Genomic DNA, 19,049 nt, shown 5'->3' with positions numbered 1-19,049 from the left:
TATGTTCATTTACAATTTTTAACGGAATTATTTTGATCTAAAAAAGATTGACAACCTCGTGTATGATTATATGACGCACGTTCCGTGTCTAAACAGTTCGTATGAATAATTTAAGAGTTACAAAAAAAACAAAAAAAAGGGAAACAATAAGACAAGGGAAACAAATCTTGATGTGCGCTGTAGCAGACGATGAAGGAAAGATAATCAAGCGAAGGGCGGGCAAAATGTCGACGTGATATCCATCGCTGTTTACATTTATCGTTTTCCACGTTTGATTGGAATGTTGTCGCGTCCTACAGAGGATGATGTCTAGGGGGGTCATACTTGAAAGGCTAATATTTACAATGACCTCAATCGAGAACATTATTCTGGTAGCCAACTTCTTGTCAAGGGCGATCACTGGAGCAAGGGTTTACTCTATTGTTGTCTAGTATTGGCGCGCTCGTTCCAGAGAGGAGAGAAAGAAAGTCAGAATTCTTCTTCATAAATATATGAATGGGTTGACATCCACGCTATAGCTTGATGAACCTTTTAATGTCCTCTCGATAATATAAATAGCGATCTTATTTGGGCTACCAGAGAGAGAGAGGGGGTGTGGGGGTACTTTGACATGTTCTGTTTATCCAATAATTTGCATGAACAACGCTGATATCATGTAGTGAGAAAGATAAAAAAAAGGATCCAACTCCTTGGCGTTCAGATAGCTACAATGTGAACTGGATAGATGCAGACTATTTTTACAAAGCTTATATCAACTCTGTCTGTCTGTTTTGGAAAAAAGTTTGTACACGTGATTTCTCCGACACCCAGACTCGGTTCAAGTCAAAGTTTCGCACAATTATTATTTTTTTTACCTGACAACACAAGAATCAATTTAAAAAAAATAACCAATTAGTTAATTAACTATTGGTAATTAATTATTTTGTCTGGTATCTCGAACAAGAGAAAGAAATTGTTATTGACTGAAGTGGTAGTATAACTGAATTAGTCCCCTTTATAGGTCGCCGCTTTAAAATAGATTTGAAACAAACAATACATAAATATACAATCTTCTATACTCACAAGCACCTCACTGGCAAGGTGGTTATCATTTTGGTTCGAGTTGGCGTGAGCCATGAGTTCAAATACAGGTCCTCCCCCACCCCTTAGCTTATACAAGTATTAGCTTTGTTTCTTTTCAACTACGTGCCATTATAATTGTGTTCAAATGTAAAGGAATATAGAGGTAAAGAAATCGTTCTAGATTGAGTTTCTGTCACATTGCATTGTGTGTGACGTGAACTAGTTGGGAAGCACGGAGTACACTCTTTATATGTGCTTATAATGTTTCACGTGAAACTGAAGCCTAATGGGGAACTGTGGGTAAATAAGTCTCGTTCTGAGAGTTGACCACATGGTCAGAAATCAGTAGACGCCATGGACGTGGAAGAAGATAGATGTATCTTGTTTCTTTGTGTATAAAGCATTACTAGCGATGTCTTTGTATGAATTCTAGTGGATAATATTATCACTTTATGTGAAGTATTACATGTGATTTCTTGGTGGCAGAGGTTGCCAATATATTATGAATTGTTATTTATATGAAATAAAAACCATGTCGAGCTTATTCGTGAACCAACATGCTGTGGTGATATTACTCGGTAGATCTAGTAGACATACGCAACAACACATTTGGCGCGAAGAAGGCTATTTATTTAGTACTCAACAGACATTATAACAATACCAGAAGAGGTATTAAAATAATACATGGAAACATAAATCAACATAAATTTACAGTTTCTGTCTCTGAATTGAGATGCGCAGGTTTTTTTTTTTTCGACCCGACAGTTCTCTATAGAGTGGGTTTTTGAGTGGCTTTTATTGTTAGTCGTCTCTCGATAGGGTTACTTGATCAAATATTTCACTAGTTCAACAAATCTACGTTACACTTGGCAGTGGCTGCAGTGGGCTTCCCTAGGAAATATGGAACTGTGATGGTTGAATAGATGTTTTTTTTAATGATTGGTAAAAATTAATGACCTTGAATGTATCACAGAAAATCCAGGAAAAGTTGCCAGAGAGAAACAGGTCAATCGTTATCGGTTAAAGGTCAATCCCCTAACTCTGGTGTTACTAACGTTATGTCCTTATACGTGCTGATCAGCTGGTCATCGTGAGCTATTTATGAAGTGCTCTTTAATCTGTAAGGTTCCTCTTTGGTACTCTTTATAAGATGCAATTAAATAATCTCTCTCTCCATCCATCCATTAATCCATCCGCCAATCAATCAATTAATCAATCAATTTCTCTGTCTGTCTATAAATTTTAATTGGTGCTCAATGTGGCAATATGATGGTTTTCATTATTTAGCTATAAATATTTTTTTCTGGAAAAAGAAATCAACGGAAAAAAAACAACAACTCGCAAACAAACAAACACAATAAGAAAATGGACACTTACACAGGCTAGCATTAAAGAAGAATGTCCTGTGCTTTTTTTTTCGATTTTTATGACGTCATTCTAGTTCATAGTTTTTATGTAATCAATACGTCTCGGACGCTTTTCCAATGGGCCTATTATATTTGACCTTCGTAAGACAAGGGTCTAAACACACACACAAATATCAATTAGTAAATCATATGTATCACATTAAGAATTAATTACTTACGCTAGGACTATTTGTTACTTCGGCCCCCTTATTTTTTACATAAATATGAAGTAGAATATATATTTATATGTGATAATCACGCTGCCAACTTTAAATGTATACAGAGCTCACAAAACATGCCAGTGATGGGCGAAATTTGGCTTCACGTCTGCGAAGAAAATATGCTAATGACGTAAAACAGAAAAAAAAACTTTAAACCTTACCTCCCCCTCCCTCCGCTCTCCCCGGTTTATTTCTCCCTTTCCCCTGAACCTCACGTCTCGTTTAGCATACACTCCAGTCCAGCAAGTGTTGGTGGGAAAACGGACGTCCAATTTGACCTGTCCAGGACCCCCCTGTACCATCATTCCCACATTTTCATGGCCGAATCGATTTCTTGACCACCCATCTTCGCACTCACTCTAAGGGGTCATTGTAACATGATCTCTGACTGGACAAATGGTGGCCAGCATATTGAATTTCTGATAAATCTTCCTCCGCCGTAACCCGGTCCTATACACAAGCATTTAGAAGTTTACAAGTTGTATTAAATTGTAGGGGATTGATTGACTCTACTTTTCATCAGATCAAATATATACATATACAATTTTAAACATTGTTAAGTTAATAGGAACACGCGTAGTCATCTTCTTTTTTGATGTAACGTCTGTATTTTATAAGACAAATTCAGTGTTTCCCAAACTGTGTTCCGCGGAACCCGAGTGATCAAATAGGTGTTACACGAACTACTGGGATAATAAACTAGTAGGCCACCACATAAATTACTCTCCTTAAGAAATAAGCCAAGTGTTCCGCTAAATACTCAGAGTGGGCGAAGTGTTCCATTAAAGCAGAAGTTTGGGAAGCACTGGATTAAATAATACATTCGCTAGTAATAATTAGGTCAATAAACTTAATGTATTTATTTCTTGGACGAAATGGGAAACAAAACCAATAGCCAACAGGACTTTAAAAGAGGCATCAGTATTGGAGGTGAAAAGCTGACTATTTTTAGCAGCTTCAAATACCTCGGAGCTATTGTCTCAGATGAGGGAACTAAATACGAACTATTGGCCCGAATAGCACAGTCCACAGCAGCCCTTTCAAAACTTAAAATAATAAGGAAAGACAAAGGCTTAGCCCTCGGCACCAAAATCAGGCTGATGCGCTCCCGGGTCATGGCCACATTTTTATATGCTTGTGAGTCTTGGACGCTGACCGCAGAGCTAGAGAGGAGGATCCTAGCAATGGAATTGAGATGCTACAGAAGGATCCTAGGTATCACATTCAAAGACCGCATCACAAACCAAGAGATTAGAGACAGGGTTACTGCAACGATCGGACCCCATGATGACCTGCTAACTACAGTAAAAAAAAAAACGCAAGCTAAAAATCTATGGTCATATTACAAGATCTTCGGGGCTCGCAAAGACCTTCCTTCAGGGAACAGTACCAGGAAAAAGAAGAAGAGGCAGACAGAGAAAGCGATTGGAGGACAACATAAAAGAATAGACGGGCCTGCCATTGAAAGAGGTTCTAACTAAGCAAAAGACAGGGAGGAATGGAGAAAGACTGTCAACAAATCATGCCTGGTGCCCCAACAGTCCAATAGACTAAGGGACAGGTAAAGGTAAATGTATGTATGTAAGTATGTATGTATGTATGTATGTATGTATGTATGTATGTATGTATGTATGTATGTATGTATGTATGTATGTATGTATGTATGTATATATGTATATATGTATGTATGTATGTATATATGTATGTATGTATGTATGCATGCATATGTATGTATGTATGTATGTATGCATGCATGTATGTATGCATGTATGTATGTATGTATGTATGTATATATGTCCTGTATGTTTTGTTAGATATGTTTCGTATGTTCCTTCAGAATTGATGATTATTACAACCATGCCCAAACCTCTCGGAGGAAGACAACAGTCCATGCAGCTCTCCTGTTTAAATATTTATATTTAACAGACATACATGTATATAAGAATTATTTGACAAAACCCAGAGGTAGAATTTAACTCTGAATATTCTGAAGAATATTTTTTTTGCCAGCCCCATTGGCTTTTTTAACTGTACACTTACTTCTTACCTGGGAAAATGGCCAGAACGAAAGATAACAGAATTTAATTAAAAATAACAGGTTACGATATTTTGACATTTCGAATATTACGCAATTGTTTGTTCACTTGCGAAACAAGACAAAACGAAACAAAAACAAAAAAACAACAACAAAAACAAAACGAGTAACATAAAACTAATTTAATAGGATACGGTAACCCGATTGCCAGATGGTCTAATCATTTGTTTCTGTCGATTTTAAAACTTGTAATAACAATGTATTTCTGATTAAGTGGTGTCAGAAGTATGATTTGTTAGTGAGAAAAAAAAAGAGGATAAATGTCAGTGTGCATTTAAAAAAAAAAAAAGCGAACTAGTTAGAAAGATAACACATATGGATGTTTAATTTGTTATATCTTTCAATGTTACCATGTTACAATTATAAGCTCATACATTTTTTTGTTTCTCTGTTTATTGGTTGTATTTTATATTTCTAAATATTTGATTATTATGTTTCTTATATGTTTAAATGTTATTTTTTATCTTTAAATTTAATAGTTTTATGTCAATATGAATATGAATGAATGAATATGCTGTTTTTATTTTATATATGTTTGTAAGTTTATGTTATTTGTTTGGAATCTATGTTTATAAAATGCATCTGGTCAGAAAATAGAAACATTATAACAGTTTCCGGTAAACATTCAGAATTGTTTTCTTTGTAATGCAACATTTTAAATTTTGTATTTCTACGAGACAGGAAAAACATTGAGAAGAAATAAGGTCTGAATGTGGGGTTGAAAAAACAACAACTATAATATCGTTAAAATTAAGAAATCATCAGAATAGCCGGAAGTGCTTTTTATTCTGAAGTTCATTTAGTTTATTATTTTTTCACGTAATCATTGAAACAATTGTAACCAACAATTTATTATAAATTATTTATCTTATTATTTCTGTTTATTATTTTTATTATTTCTGACAGGGCAAGACATTGATTGATTCATTGATCTTTGGAACCGCCCATCGGATTCTCATGAAAGTACATACATATGTTCCCTTTACCTCTTAGGTGCTCTTTAAGAAACGTTGTTTTTTTTGATAGATTCGCATAATGAACTCGGCGATTCGCAAAAAATCATAAGCTTTGTAATGGACCTTTGCTTTTCTTTTTCGGTATTTCCTCAGAATGGCCGCAACTACATATAAAGCTTAAATACAAATGTTCAATAGCACAAAAATAGACTTCTGTCTTTAAAAAAATGTTTTTACTTCCATCAAATAGGAAATAGCAGCGTGTATGCGTGTGTTAGTGTATAAACATTATAAAATCAAAAGAAAAGAAATAATTCTTTGCTGCGTAATTCGCCATTGTGGACACTTTAACAAGTTAACTAACAAAACCAAATTGATATTTTTCATTTTGTTTTCTTGAGAGCATGAAACATCTGTAAGGGCTTATCAAACGAGTGAGTGTTTTGAGGAGGACCCTTTAGTTGTGGTGGTTGGACCGAAAAGCGACATTAAAAAGCCTATTAAATATCTTGGTATTGAATTGAGAAGCAGAAGATAAGACTAACTTTTCTGTTGTCTGACTTTATATTGTTGTTTTTTTTTAAATTTGTGTAATATCAATTGTAATCAGGAAATTAAAAAAAAAAACTTTCTATCATAAAATAAATATTCATTTGCAAACTGACAAATGTCTACATCAGAACTAGATCTGGAATTGTAATAGGTTTATTGACACATATTTCTAACAATAAAACAAAGATCACGCCACGCTCCCGACTCTGGAGTAGTCTACTGGCATCGAACTGTAATTAATTTGTATTATTGAAGATCACTTTACCCGCCCCAATCCCCTGTTGTGTTGACTTTCGAACAGTCGGTCATTCGATTGCAGAAGTGGAGGGGACAATAAATAGCGTCAGTAAAAGTCTGGCCACATTTGTTTCTTGTGCTGGCAGAGAGGTGTTGCCAGTAGGGATTAACGTGTTATGATTTTATTTTGAATTTATTCTCCATTTATTTATAATGTGTGATCCATTCATTTTTAGGAAATATTAAAATGGTAAAGTACCAAGATTTATTTTTGTCAAAAGTTTAGCTGTTTAAAAATTACATGTGCGGAGTTGAATATGTTAAAAAATAAAAAAAAAGTTAAAATCTATTAAAATGACTAATTTCTCATTTTCGCTGATTCTTATTTGCAAGCAAATTGAAGCACATCCTAAAATGTTGTTAGATCTAATTATATCTAGATCTAGTTATTTTTGACGTATTTATGTTTTGCAAGATATTTTTTTTTACTGTAGAATTTGATGGAACACAGTTAGATTTAGGCCTATAACTTTGTTTTGTTATGCGATATGAAACCAATAAATAAAAAGAACTGTGGATTTGTGTGTGTGTGTTTGAGCACTGTTTGTTTAGTAATCTCAGAATTGACTAGTAATTAAAGTATTTGCACTTTAAAAAAAAAGTTATAGTCTACGGTTATTGTGAACGCGCACTTTAAACGTACAGATAAAAGTTATTGTTATCATTTTAATTGGAAAGTATATTGACTAAAAATAATACAATAATACATAAAACACTGAACCATATTTTACAAAAAAACAATACCTAGTAAAACACTCAGAAAGACACAGAGATAATTATCCCATAAGATATTTATATTTGTACAGGTGCTTCTACTTTCTTAGTGCTATTAAAGCATGGAATGAGTTGCCTGAGTCAGGCAGGAAAACCAAAGACTTGACAGATTTTAAGTCACTGATTAACATTCATGACAAGATTGACACGTGGATACGCCTAAGACGTAATTATCTTTTGAAGTAACGTCTGTGATTTATAAGATAAGACGTTATTAATCTACTCTTAACAGGAGCAGGGGTGTAACAACTGGGCCGGGTGAACTGGCGCTGTCAAAATCGGCCCTGGCACTAGTTTACTATCCGGCCCACAAATCGCATACCATATGATGGGCACCAATTGGTATCTGTTCTAGAAGACTCTAAGAAATATAGTCTTAATTCATTGTTTATTTATCGCTTTGTGTGAAGCTCACCTGAGGCATGCTCTTTGGGTGCAGGCTAGAACAATATTACAAGAAATGTGTTGGGCTAGTTGTGTAAAGTCTAAAAAAAAAACCCAACATATTTTATAAAAGTAAAGGTGAGGGTCAATCGCAACAATCAGTGTGTATGTTTGTGTGTGGAGCTATATTTTAGACCTGGGAGATGCTGTCTCTGGTCATCAACTAACGAAATTCATACAAAGCACTGTTGTAGACTGCTATATTAAAGATGACCTTTCTGATACGATTTTACTGACTTTTACATTGCGAGGCAGATTTTTCAATAGAAAAAAAATAAATATCGCAATAAAAATAAATCTTGTTTTACAATTCGGAATAAATTCTTTAATATTTAACTTTTGAAAATATAGTCTCAATGCTGCATTGAAATATACAAATCAAAACCAATACGCTCATGGTAGTGTGAGGTTGTGTAGCTTAAAGGTCTAGGAATTGTTGCGTTACCATACTACCAGACTTACTATATAGGCTTACAAACATCAATATCTGGGCTCTATTTTCTATTCACCATTGCTAACTGTTTGGCGTCTCCATACCTCTATTTACTTTTTTTTCTAAAAGCTTAATGAAAAGCAAAAAAAAAAAACCACAAAAAAAACAAAAAACAAACGAGAATGGCTCAAGACATTTCAAATTTTACTGTAAAAAAAAAAGGAAACTTGAAATTAATTACATTTTTATACTTTAAAAAACAAGCATTAGAAAAAAAGTTTTTTTTTGTAGAAAAAAAAAAGAAGCTTATTTAAGGAAAAGAACCGCTAATTACTGCCATTTATCTGAAAATGGCAGGGTTTAGCTCCCTTTCTGATATTAAATAACAAATTTATTTGATTAGTACAAATTAATTAGTTAATCGTTTAATTTTTGGATTGATTCATGTATTGAAATCGACTATGAATAACTATGGAAAAATTAAACTTGATCCGAGAATAGACAGTGGGAGAAAAAACGTGTTAAATTGTAATAAGGGGATTAAATCCATATATACATCCACGTCTCTCATTAAGTGGCATTTATTCCACTTATTTTGATATCAAACAAAATAATTAATCACTAATAATTAATTAAGTTACTGGTTAATATTTTTTATTGATTCATGTCTTGTCATGTTCAATGAATAATTGTCCAAAGTTTTTACTTGGTCCGAGATATGGAAATGGGAAGAAAAAAACATGTTCAAACATTTTTCCAGACAGACCGACAGACAGACAGTGAGTTGATATAAGCTTTGTAAAAATAGATTTTAATAGTTTATTCACAAAACCCAATATACTTAACAAAGGTCCAATAAGTAATATTTATTTCATGTAATAATGAGTGGATAGTGTTCACAATGGTTATCTAAGGACTTGGAACAGTTTCTCGAGATCAAGGACAACTACTATGGAGGACTGACAGTTTAGTTTAAAGTTTGATACTCGACACAGTTGAACTCTGGTATTTTCTAATTCGGGAAAGTAAAGTTTGATTTCACTTCTACAGAAGAAAGTTTAAGTTTCAAATTGGATTTACCTATTTTGTGTCCATAAAACCTGAACTCTCTAGCGTCTATGATGTGGGAGTTTAATGATTGTGAAGTATATTGCAAGTAAAAGTCTACTAGTAAGAAAACATATCACCAATTCCGGTGACAAACAGTGAAGTAATTTACTGTGTAATTCATGCTTCAAAAGTTTCATTAGGTTACTTCAGAATTGTAAGATTTTTCTTAATTAGAGTTGTGTAGCGCCGAACCTAGACTTTAAAATGCCTTATGTTATTTCAGATATCCTTTTGGTTTATAAATCCAGATCTTTTATGTCAGTGCTAAATATTTCCAGGGGGGGGTGAGCTTTAGTTTTTGTTGCTTATAGGTAAATCCGGCCTTGCAATTATGTAGGTCTATCACTATGTTCTCCTGTGTGTATTCGCGTGTTTGCAAAAGTGTGATGTGTGTCCTATTACGCTCATTAAGAAATGTCCCAGAAAAACACACACACACACACATACAGTTGTTCCTGGGCATTGTCAGCCCGTCAAGCTTGGCAGATAGACAATGTTACATCCCGCCAAGTTTTCACAAGCCAGATCCATTTGACAACATTTACCGCGGGCTTAAGTGTTTAAACACACGATCTGCATAACATTTTGTAATGTTTTATGTCATGTTTTCACCGCGCAGTCTAGGTATTCCCCCCTTTTTTTTTTAAAAATATACATTTGTGTTTTAAAACCACTTTTTTTTAGGTAAGTTTCTTATCCGAGAAATCAGTTTTATAAAGTTTCATTTTGCTTTAACGACAATGTTATCAAGGATGTGATAGAGAATGTCTTGGGTTCGAATCCTGTTAACAAATGGGGGCTTTTTTTTGTTATGTTTGCCAATTTTTATTGCCAATAATCACACTTTTTAATGGCATCCTGTCAAAGGTTAAGCTTCTTGTGCTGTCTGGTAAGAAGGTTTCACACTTGCTTAGACTGGTTTCATCATTTTGAACCTACGATTATTATTAGTCATCTAGTGCACTGTGCAAATTTAATAAAACACTTTCAAACCAGTGGCGTAGTTAGGGTAAGGTGGAGGAGGGGTCAAAATGGGAAAATCCCCTTTGCCCTAACTTGAGGGGGGCCCCAAATGATTGTCCGAAATATGTTTTTACATTAAATATTACGCTATTTTCTCATGTCATGATATCGAATGTCAGAATGCAGGGCCCCTAATGAGGTCAAGCCCCCGGCCCCAAATCCCTAGCTACGCCACTGTTTAAAACTCTTATTACAATAAAAAAAAATTCAAAAATAATTTATATACAATAAGTTAGTCATTGTTTTTTTTACTCTTCACATATTATAGTGGCAAAAGCAATATTAAACAATAATTAACTTTAAAAGTTGACTAGCATTTTTTTTGATATAGTGAATTATAAAAAAACAAGAAAAACTCTAGCAAATATAAACCATTGTAATGGTGTTTCTGAAAATATTTGACATTTATCTACACATTAAAGCAGGCATGTCAAACTCATTAAGCTGAATGGGCCGCATAAAAACTTACTATGACCTGGGGAGACGCAGCAAAAAATCAGTTGCAAAACAGCCTACTGGTTTTATGTAAATTAGAAATAATACAATAGAATACAATAATTAAATTTCCGCAATCCAACGTACCGTTCAGGTAAATAACTGTCACATTTTGGCACAGCCAATTCTATATAGATCGATTTCAACTAAGAATCTGGCTGCTCTTCTATCAGCTCTAGATGCACATTACCAGCAGCATTTTCAGAATCAAATGAGAATGGAGATGCCAACAACGAAAATTCTTGCTCTTTTGAAACGAAGTCACGAAAACGGTTATTGAAAGTATCCACTTACGATTCCAGGTGTAAGACATATTTACCAAATGTTGCAGCCGTATTTAATCTTTTTAGTTCCTGACACGATGAGAAGTGAACAAGATTTTCTCTTCATATTTGGTTTATCCACAGTCGTAATTTGCTTGAAGACTGGGATATTTAATTTTGGGAATTTTAGGACGCCCCTGAGTCCACCTAAATCAAGTGGCTACCTAATTTTAGCTGTGAAAGTAAAGGCGCTTGTTTGTTGTGCTGGCCACATGCTATCCTGATCATTAACCATTGGTCATAGAAACAGATGACCTTAACACAGGGGTGGGCAAATTACGGGCCGCGAGCCACATGCGGCCCGCCGAGGTGTTTTATGCGGCCCGCCGACACCTACAGAAATCAGATGTGCCCACAGTATATAGATACAAAAATGCAAATATTAAAAAAAAATATCTATATAAATTATTGAAACTGTCTCATTATAAAAAGTTCTAAGTAAACGAAGATTATGCTTATTGGCTATACATTAATACACTCAATTTAAGACACAATGTCTTGAGTGTTGGGTAGGCTTGGAACAAGATGGCAAATGTAACAACTGATGGAGCTCGATCTTTGACAGAGAACCATAAACTTGAAACAGGAAAGTTTGCACAAAGCTGCATATAATTTAATTATTAGGTATTGCAAATAGATAAAATAGAATTTACTAGAGCTAGGGCAGGGGTCGGCAACCTTTTGAATCGAAAGAGCCAAAAATTACAATTTACAAAATTTCAAAGGTTTTAAAGAGCCACACAATATTTTCGTGCCTACTATAAATAGTACTGGGATAATTATAGTTCTTTGATAAATAAAAAAGAATCAATTTATTTCTGACAAAAAATATCGATTTATTTAAATATCACTAGTGTTTTTCACAACAAATTAGATAATATATACATGTGATTATTAGATAATTACTTTTTATGTAGGCCTATGTAAACAGATTAAATGAATTAAACATTTACATACAACACTAACTTGTACTTCAAAAACTAAACTATTGAGCTAACAAATTCAATGGAAGCGATGGCTTTGGTTTTAGAAAGTTTGGATACATTTTGCTCATAACTTGTTTTATTCTCAAACACGACTCTAAATTTTCAATTGTTAGTAGGCTTCTTACTTTAATTTTAATTATATTCAAGTAAGAGAATGCTTGCTCGCACGAATATGTCGATCCGAATATAGTTAGCACTCCAATTGTCAACCTTTTCACTCCACTGTAGCAATCTGGAAGACAATTCCATGCGTCGAATATAAGTGCCTCATCTCGCGGCATTTCTTTGAAAGCTGCATGTCCATTTGTTTTTGTGTTACATACTTATCTAGACCCCCAACTCTTCCAGTTTGCTTTTCAAAACTGTAAATTCTCCACTCCAGAAACTTTACTTTTTTAAAAGTCCAGTATCAATTCCAAATGGCTCAATGTGGATTTCGTTACTATTTGTCTTGAGGGGATTTGCTATGAATGCTAGAATGGTTTTGAAATGCTTAAATCTCTAATCGAATTCATCTGTAATTTTTTTAAATATCCGTGCTAAAGTAATTCCTGTCAACAGTTGCACTGGTTTTATCGCGATATTGATTTAGAAAGTGAAAATGAAGTCATTTATCGCTCTGAATAAGTAAAGTTTCCTTTTCACAAATTGCGATCAGATGATGTAGATGATGTAAAGTTCATCTTTTTCTGTGGCCTGCACAACGACCAACCGCCTTTACTTTCCCCAACTAATGGCAGGTACCTAATAGAGATGGGTGGATTAAGGAGCGCCAAAAAATATCCAGAGATTAAAAATCCCAGTCTTCACCAAGATTTTTATTCGGGACCCCGGTTCTGAAGCCAAGCTCTTTACTGCTCAGCCAGCGCTCTTATATCTTCTTCTAAAACATCGGCTGTGTTTTCATATTTTCTTTTGTAGTTTTAAATTCATCTTATTAACTTTTCCTGATATATACATCATAAAATAACATTTTAGCAACCATTTGTCTTTCTCTAATTCAGGGTGATTAATACCTATAATACTAAGGAATGTATTTATTACATTCAAGCACAAAGCTAGAAATTTCAACACCATTCCTATAGAAAGACATCGCACTTAATGGGAAAGCAGAAGGTCGGAATATTGAGTCACCATTTCGTCTAAGAATTCTTTAAACTGACGATGGTAGAGTGCTATTGACCAGCACTTCTTGCTGGAGTAGACAACGAAACGTAAGAGATACGTGGAGACTCGCAGATTCTCTTTTATTTTTTCCTGTCATACTTCTGGCTCCATCAGTTGAAATTGAAACGAGTTTATTTTAATCGATCTTATTGTCTTCAAGGCATTTTTGCACGGCATAAGATTAGTCTTCTATAGTTTGTCACGAGAGCGCTAGCAATCCTTGGGAAGACATATACCTGACAGAAAGCTAACTTGTGCCATGTCTTTTATGTCGCAAGACACATCTATATCAAGTGATAAGGCAGAAGAAAGTTGAGTTCTTCCACTTCCAAATATGTTACATTTGAAGACCTTGGGAGGGTTGCGGTGAAGAACAAGTACAAGCGGCTGAGAGAGAGAGACTCGGTGCCTTATCTTAGTTAATTTGTTCAATTTTGTTTTCGATAAAAAAATAATATTTGAGTATGGAACTAAAGAGCCGCAACTTAACATCCAAAGAGCCGCATGTGGCTCGCGAGCCGCAGGTTGCCGACCCCTGAGCTAGAGGAGTTAACCACGGGAAGTCCCTATTTATGATTAATTATCCAATGTAACGCTAGCTTAGCATGGGCAAGGCAAAGGAGAAGAATATAAAATCTCAAGGGTGAAATTGCTCTGTTACTTGAAGGACATTGACTGACTTTTTTACCAATATTTCTAATGAAGAGTAAAAGACAAAATTTCATGCTTTTATAACATTGCTATTGCAATTGATTGCTTGCATATGAAATGTTAATGCATGATAAATCTTTACAAACAAGGCTTTCTCATTTCTACAGGCAAGCAAAAAAAATAATTTTTTTGTCATTTTCCTTTGTTGAAAGGTGAAACTATCTTGAGTGAAAAGATCAAAAGTACAACACTTATTAAGAGAAGCCGATTGAGCTCCAGAGGACATAACTCAAACCCCCCGGAGCTTTATGGGTGCCAGAAGCTGTATTTCCACACTTAAAAAACCATTGCTGCTGTTCACACTATTTGGGTACACATACATCAGTTCTTCTTTTTCGTTCTCATTTTACATGTTGGAGGGTTCAGATCAGTGATCTTATAACTGGGATGAAACGCGTAGTGGTTCCCAGATCAGGTAGTTCTCCGAATAGTCTTTGGAGAATCTTGTTCGGGTCCCTTGATTTAGTATGCACTATTGAAGGACATGGTCAGCATTCTCTGGTGATGCTCCACAAGGGAAGGCTTCGCTCGTCCCGACATTTAACCTCCGGAACATAAATTGTCTCATTCAGTGAGCAAGCATTTTTTGTGGAAACTAAACAAGTAGAATCACTGGTCAATGTTGACTGACTGTAATTTGACAGAAGTCACACACAGGGGTAACAACTAGTAAGATAGTTTCACAGTTAAGAAACATTATCCGAGTGTAAGAAGTAAAATACTGCACATTAAGTACAACTGTAGGTCTATATTTGTGGGGATATTGTGATATAAAAAGACAACAGCAATTTTAAAAAATCGTAATCCAGTGTATATATGAATTAAAAGACATTCTACACAGCAAGCTTATCTTTCTAAGATATATATATATATATATATATATATATATATATATATATATATATATATATATATATATATATATATATATATATATATATATATGCGGTCCGCCATTACCAAACTTTTTTTAATGCGGCCCTCGATACAAAAATGTTTCCCACCCCTGCCTTAACATCATCTGTCCCATAGATTACATGGTCTGAAAGGGAAACTTTACTTCACTTAAATGACATTAGATTCAAACGTCCTTTTTTAAAGCTTACAAAATATTTAATTTCATTTTAAAAAACTTTGTGAACTCAATTGTTTTTTTTTGTTTTCAGGTAGGTATTTGACAGTGATTAAAAGTTTTGACAATTCAAGAAACCTGTACAGCCAAGAAACCTGTACAGCCAAGACATGTCAAAGCTGATCCGTAGCAGAACGTCTGATTGCTTAAAGCTACACCAGAAACATTAAATTTTTAACGGCCGGCTGATAACTATGTCCGCTCTTACCTTACGGCTTTGAAAAATCAGAAAAAAAAAAAAAGGTCAAGCTTCTAATCGTTCATCGACAGTTTCCAAACCTCCCTGTCTCGCCTCTCTCTCTCCCTCTCTCTAAAGCGACGAAATCGCCAAACTTGTCAATTAAAATTTCACGCATAACTGACGCGGCGCTTATCAAGCGTTGTCTATCAATCATGTGGTCGAAATAAGGAGAGGAACACGGATACACACGCACACACACACACACACAAAGTCATATCATCGTAGATGGATTATAGTGCACAAAGTTTAATGACGTCATTGGATTCTTCTGTTCATCGGCGAGGCATACATACCTCAACTGAAGCCATATACCAAGTGCTCACTGCGCTGTAAACCAAGCATTCGACGTTTAATGGATTCTCGTACATTGCCGTTATTATGAAATTATTATTAGCTCTTAACAGGGCCATACATGTTTATTCTTTATTCCCCAAAATTGCTTTAAAGTAACCAGAATTTGGAGTTTCTGTATTAGTAAAAAAAAAGAAAAGTGTGTCAATAATGAAAACTCTATAATAGAAACATTTTGTTGGGATACAAGTTCAAACTTCAATCTAAGTTGCTGTGTGGCAGAACGCTATGTGGGAAATACACGGTCACTGCGGCCTGGCCATGAAATTCTCAGCTTTAAAAGAAAACTTATTCGCCATTACTTACTGTTCAATATTTGTGTGTATTTCCTTTACATGGGCGGCGCCGGCCACTGGGGTAGAGGTGAGTATGTTTTTTTTTTAATGCTTTTATTTCATGCAAAGTACTAAACTTGAATGTTACTAATTCTCCCAGTTTTGTTTGGAAGATTCGCTATGAGACCTTACTCCATTTCATAATAATATAGATATGAGTTAGGCAGTCTGTCTGTCTGTTGACTGGTACAAATAGTGTACACGTTATTCTCCCCACTTCTTATTCTTGGATCAAATTGAAACTTTGCACAATTATTCATTGTCCCCTAAAAAACATGAATCAATAAAAAAAACAAAAAAACTAATTATTTAATTAATTGTGGTTATTTAGCAAAAGGGAAATAAATATTACAGTTTTAAGAGATATGACCGGAGGGGTAACAGGAGTATTCCCCCTTAGATAATTTGTAATTAGACATAATTTCACATCTTTTCTACAGAATTTATATAGCGCTACTTTCATGCTTATAGCATTCATGCTTATAGCATGCTCAGAGCGCTTTTGGTCCAATCTCATTTGTGGACCAGTGGGGGGGGGGGGGAGGGGGTATCTAGGAGTTGGTTTTCCGTGCTGCCTTTTCTGTATTCTGTGTCGAACCTCGAGCCCCCTTCTAGGTAGCCAAGCCAGCCAACGCACTTAGCCTCTCGACCACGCTTCCCATATTAAAAACGGACAAGTATTTTTTCTCCGTTTTCCCCTAGTATTCCTTTCTTCAGATTTGTAAGGTAATATTGATCTAAGTGTTCACGTAGGTGTTCTCTGACTGATCAGTCTTGGACAAAAATAAAGTTGACCGAAGTTAAAAATCTCAGTCTTCATTTGGATTCCAAAGCGTTTTGCCACTACTATCCCCCCTTTTTTTTTTGTCCATAATAGTTGCCATGTTTTATGCGCGTCAATGTTGCCATAGAAATGTAAACAGGAAGTTTGTTTCTACTCAGAAGAGTAACTTTATAAAAGGGAGATGGTCTGTTTACTGTAGGAGAATATTCGTTGAGGAGACGAGTTTATCTGAGCGCCAAGACAATTATTTTAGTTAGTTTATAAGTTTGAACTTCATACTATAACTACTACTGATTATTGAATTTGGAATATAAAGTGTAGTATTGCTCAACATATTGTAATTATATTATCTTTTCATGATATCTACTTCAGAATTAAAATATTTTATTTCGTTAGTTATTAAGATCTAAAATGTTTCGAATGTTCCTCAAGAGTTAAGAATAATCTACTTCCTAGTACAAACCTCTTAAAGTCTACATTTTTTTTGAACCATTTTATTTTCGAATTTTTTTTTTACGGCTGTCAAAATGTCGAGATAAAGGAGTGTACGTCTGTAGCATGCTTGGAGTAAATAAATACAGCTGCGGATTTACGATACTGTTTCTTTCAAGGGCCTTACCCTCAACAAACTCAAAAATATACCCTTTTTAAAGACTAAAGTATGTATATTTAATTATCTTTTTTTTAAAAAAAAAGATTAAAATATACGATAAAGCAATATTTCTTTCAGCCAAAAAGTAACACATAACCAGATATAAGCATGTTCATTCATAAGTAGATCTTTATTAGATCTTTATTAAAGCTTCCAAAAACTTTATGGGCCTCCTCGAAAATCCTGCCCAGGGGGCTTACACATACTTCAATCCGGCCCTGACAATGCTCTTTGGATTACAATAGATAATTAGTCATCAGATTTCACTTATGAATAGTATAACATTATAAGAACCAACGTATTCCATTGTAATAATAATTTTAAAAAATGTTTAAATTCACTTTTGAATCAAAATCTACCAACCGACTTCTAAAACCAACTCCACTTCAAACTACCAATTACAAATCTAATTAATATCTCCTGGCTGTAAGGCTTGGCATAGATATATTTTTGTCCCAGGCGAACAGCGGTCAAATAGGTGTGGGAATGCGCGATAATGTCTCGCTCCAAAACCACTGCTCCCACACTTGCTAACAGGTAGCCTGACGCCCCGCAGTGGCTTACAGTCATTAGAAAACGTCTGGAGAAGCTGTTACCACGGGACATGGAGCTTAGCACCTGTACCCTTGTTCACCTGTCAGGGGGGACGAATGAAGTCGACCCTCAAAGTATTTTAGCTGTGTCGTGGCAGCTCGACTTTGTTAGGTTTTTTTTTTTTTCCTTTTTCATCTTACTCTCTATCTCTCTTTCTAGATTTGTTTCATTTTCTCTCTCTCGCTCTCTCTTTCCTTCTCTCTCTCCCTCTTAAGTTTTCTTTCTTTTTTTTCTTTTACTCTCTCTCTCTCTCTCTCTCTCTCTCTCTCTCTCTCACCTTTTCTCACTATTTCTTTTTTTTAACTTTCTCCTTTTCCTTTTCTTTGGCTCTCTTTTTCGCTTACTTACTCTCTATATGTATCTATTTCTTTTTCATTTTCTCTTTATTCTCTCTCTCTCTCTCTCTCTCTCTCTTTCTATCTTGTTTTCTCCTAGACCGACAATGCTGGAGAAACGATGTAAATAAAAAAAAGGTTGAGAGGGACGGGCAGGGATGCAGACAAAATGTACATACACTTTTTAAAACATTCATTTTTTTTTGTAAAACAATCTTGCAATTACAGACTGATCCTTTCAATGTGCTTGCATCTGAGCTACCCTTGTAACCCTTTTGGTTGTAACCCTTTTGGTTGTTACACTTTTGGTTGTATCACTTTTGGTTATAGCACTTTTGGTTGTATCACTTTCCTCTGTATCACTTTTCATTGTATCACTTTTCATTGTATCCCTTTTTGTTGAATCACTTTTTGTTGTATCACTTTCCGTTATATCACTTTTCATTGTATCACTTTTTGTTGTATCACTTTCCGTTGTATCACTTTTCGTTGTATCACTTTCCGTTGTATCACTTTTCATTGAATTACTTTTCATTGTATCAGTTTTCATTGTATCACTTTCCATTGTAT

General features: G+C 34.8%; 1 protein-coding gene across 4 annotated transcripts in view; it reads left to right on the top strand.

The window, feature by feature from the left end:
- The window catches only part of LOC106053733 (zinc metalloproteinase nas-36-like), a 71,668-nt gene that overhangs the window by 7,893 nt on the left and 44,726 nt on the right, over positions 1-19,049 (top strand). For 2 of the 4 annotated variants that reach the window (XM_056016053.1, XM_056016056.1), the window contains exons 1-2: positions 6,655-6,779; positions 15,222-16,142. In XM_056016053.1, coding sequence (XP_055872028.1) covers positions 16,008-16,142 — 135 coding nt within the window. In that variant the 5' untranslated portion in view covers positions 6,655-6,779; positions 15,222-16,007. Of the gene's footprint in view, positions 1-6,654; positions 6,780-14,239; positions 14,366-15,221; positions 16,143-19,049 lie in introns of those variants that run through there. The other 2 variants (XM_056016055.1, XM_056016054.1) reach the window with 2 other exon arrangements.

Source organism: Biomphalaria glabrata, chromosome 17 (assembly GCF_947242115.1).
Source record: "Biomphalaria glabrata chromosome 17, xgBioGlab47.1, whole genome shotgun sequence".
NCBI lineage: Eukaryota > Metazoa > Mollusca > Gastropoda > Planorbidae > Biomphalaria > Biomphalaria glabrata.
The sequence above is the reverse complement of the archived record's forward strand: the minus strand, read 5'-3'. Positions and strand labels throughout refer to the sequence as shown.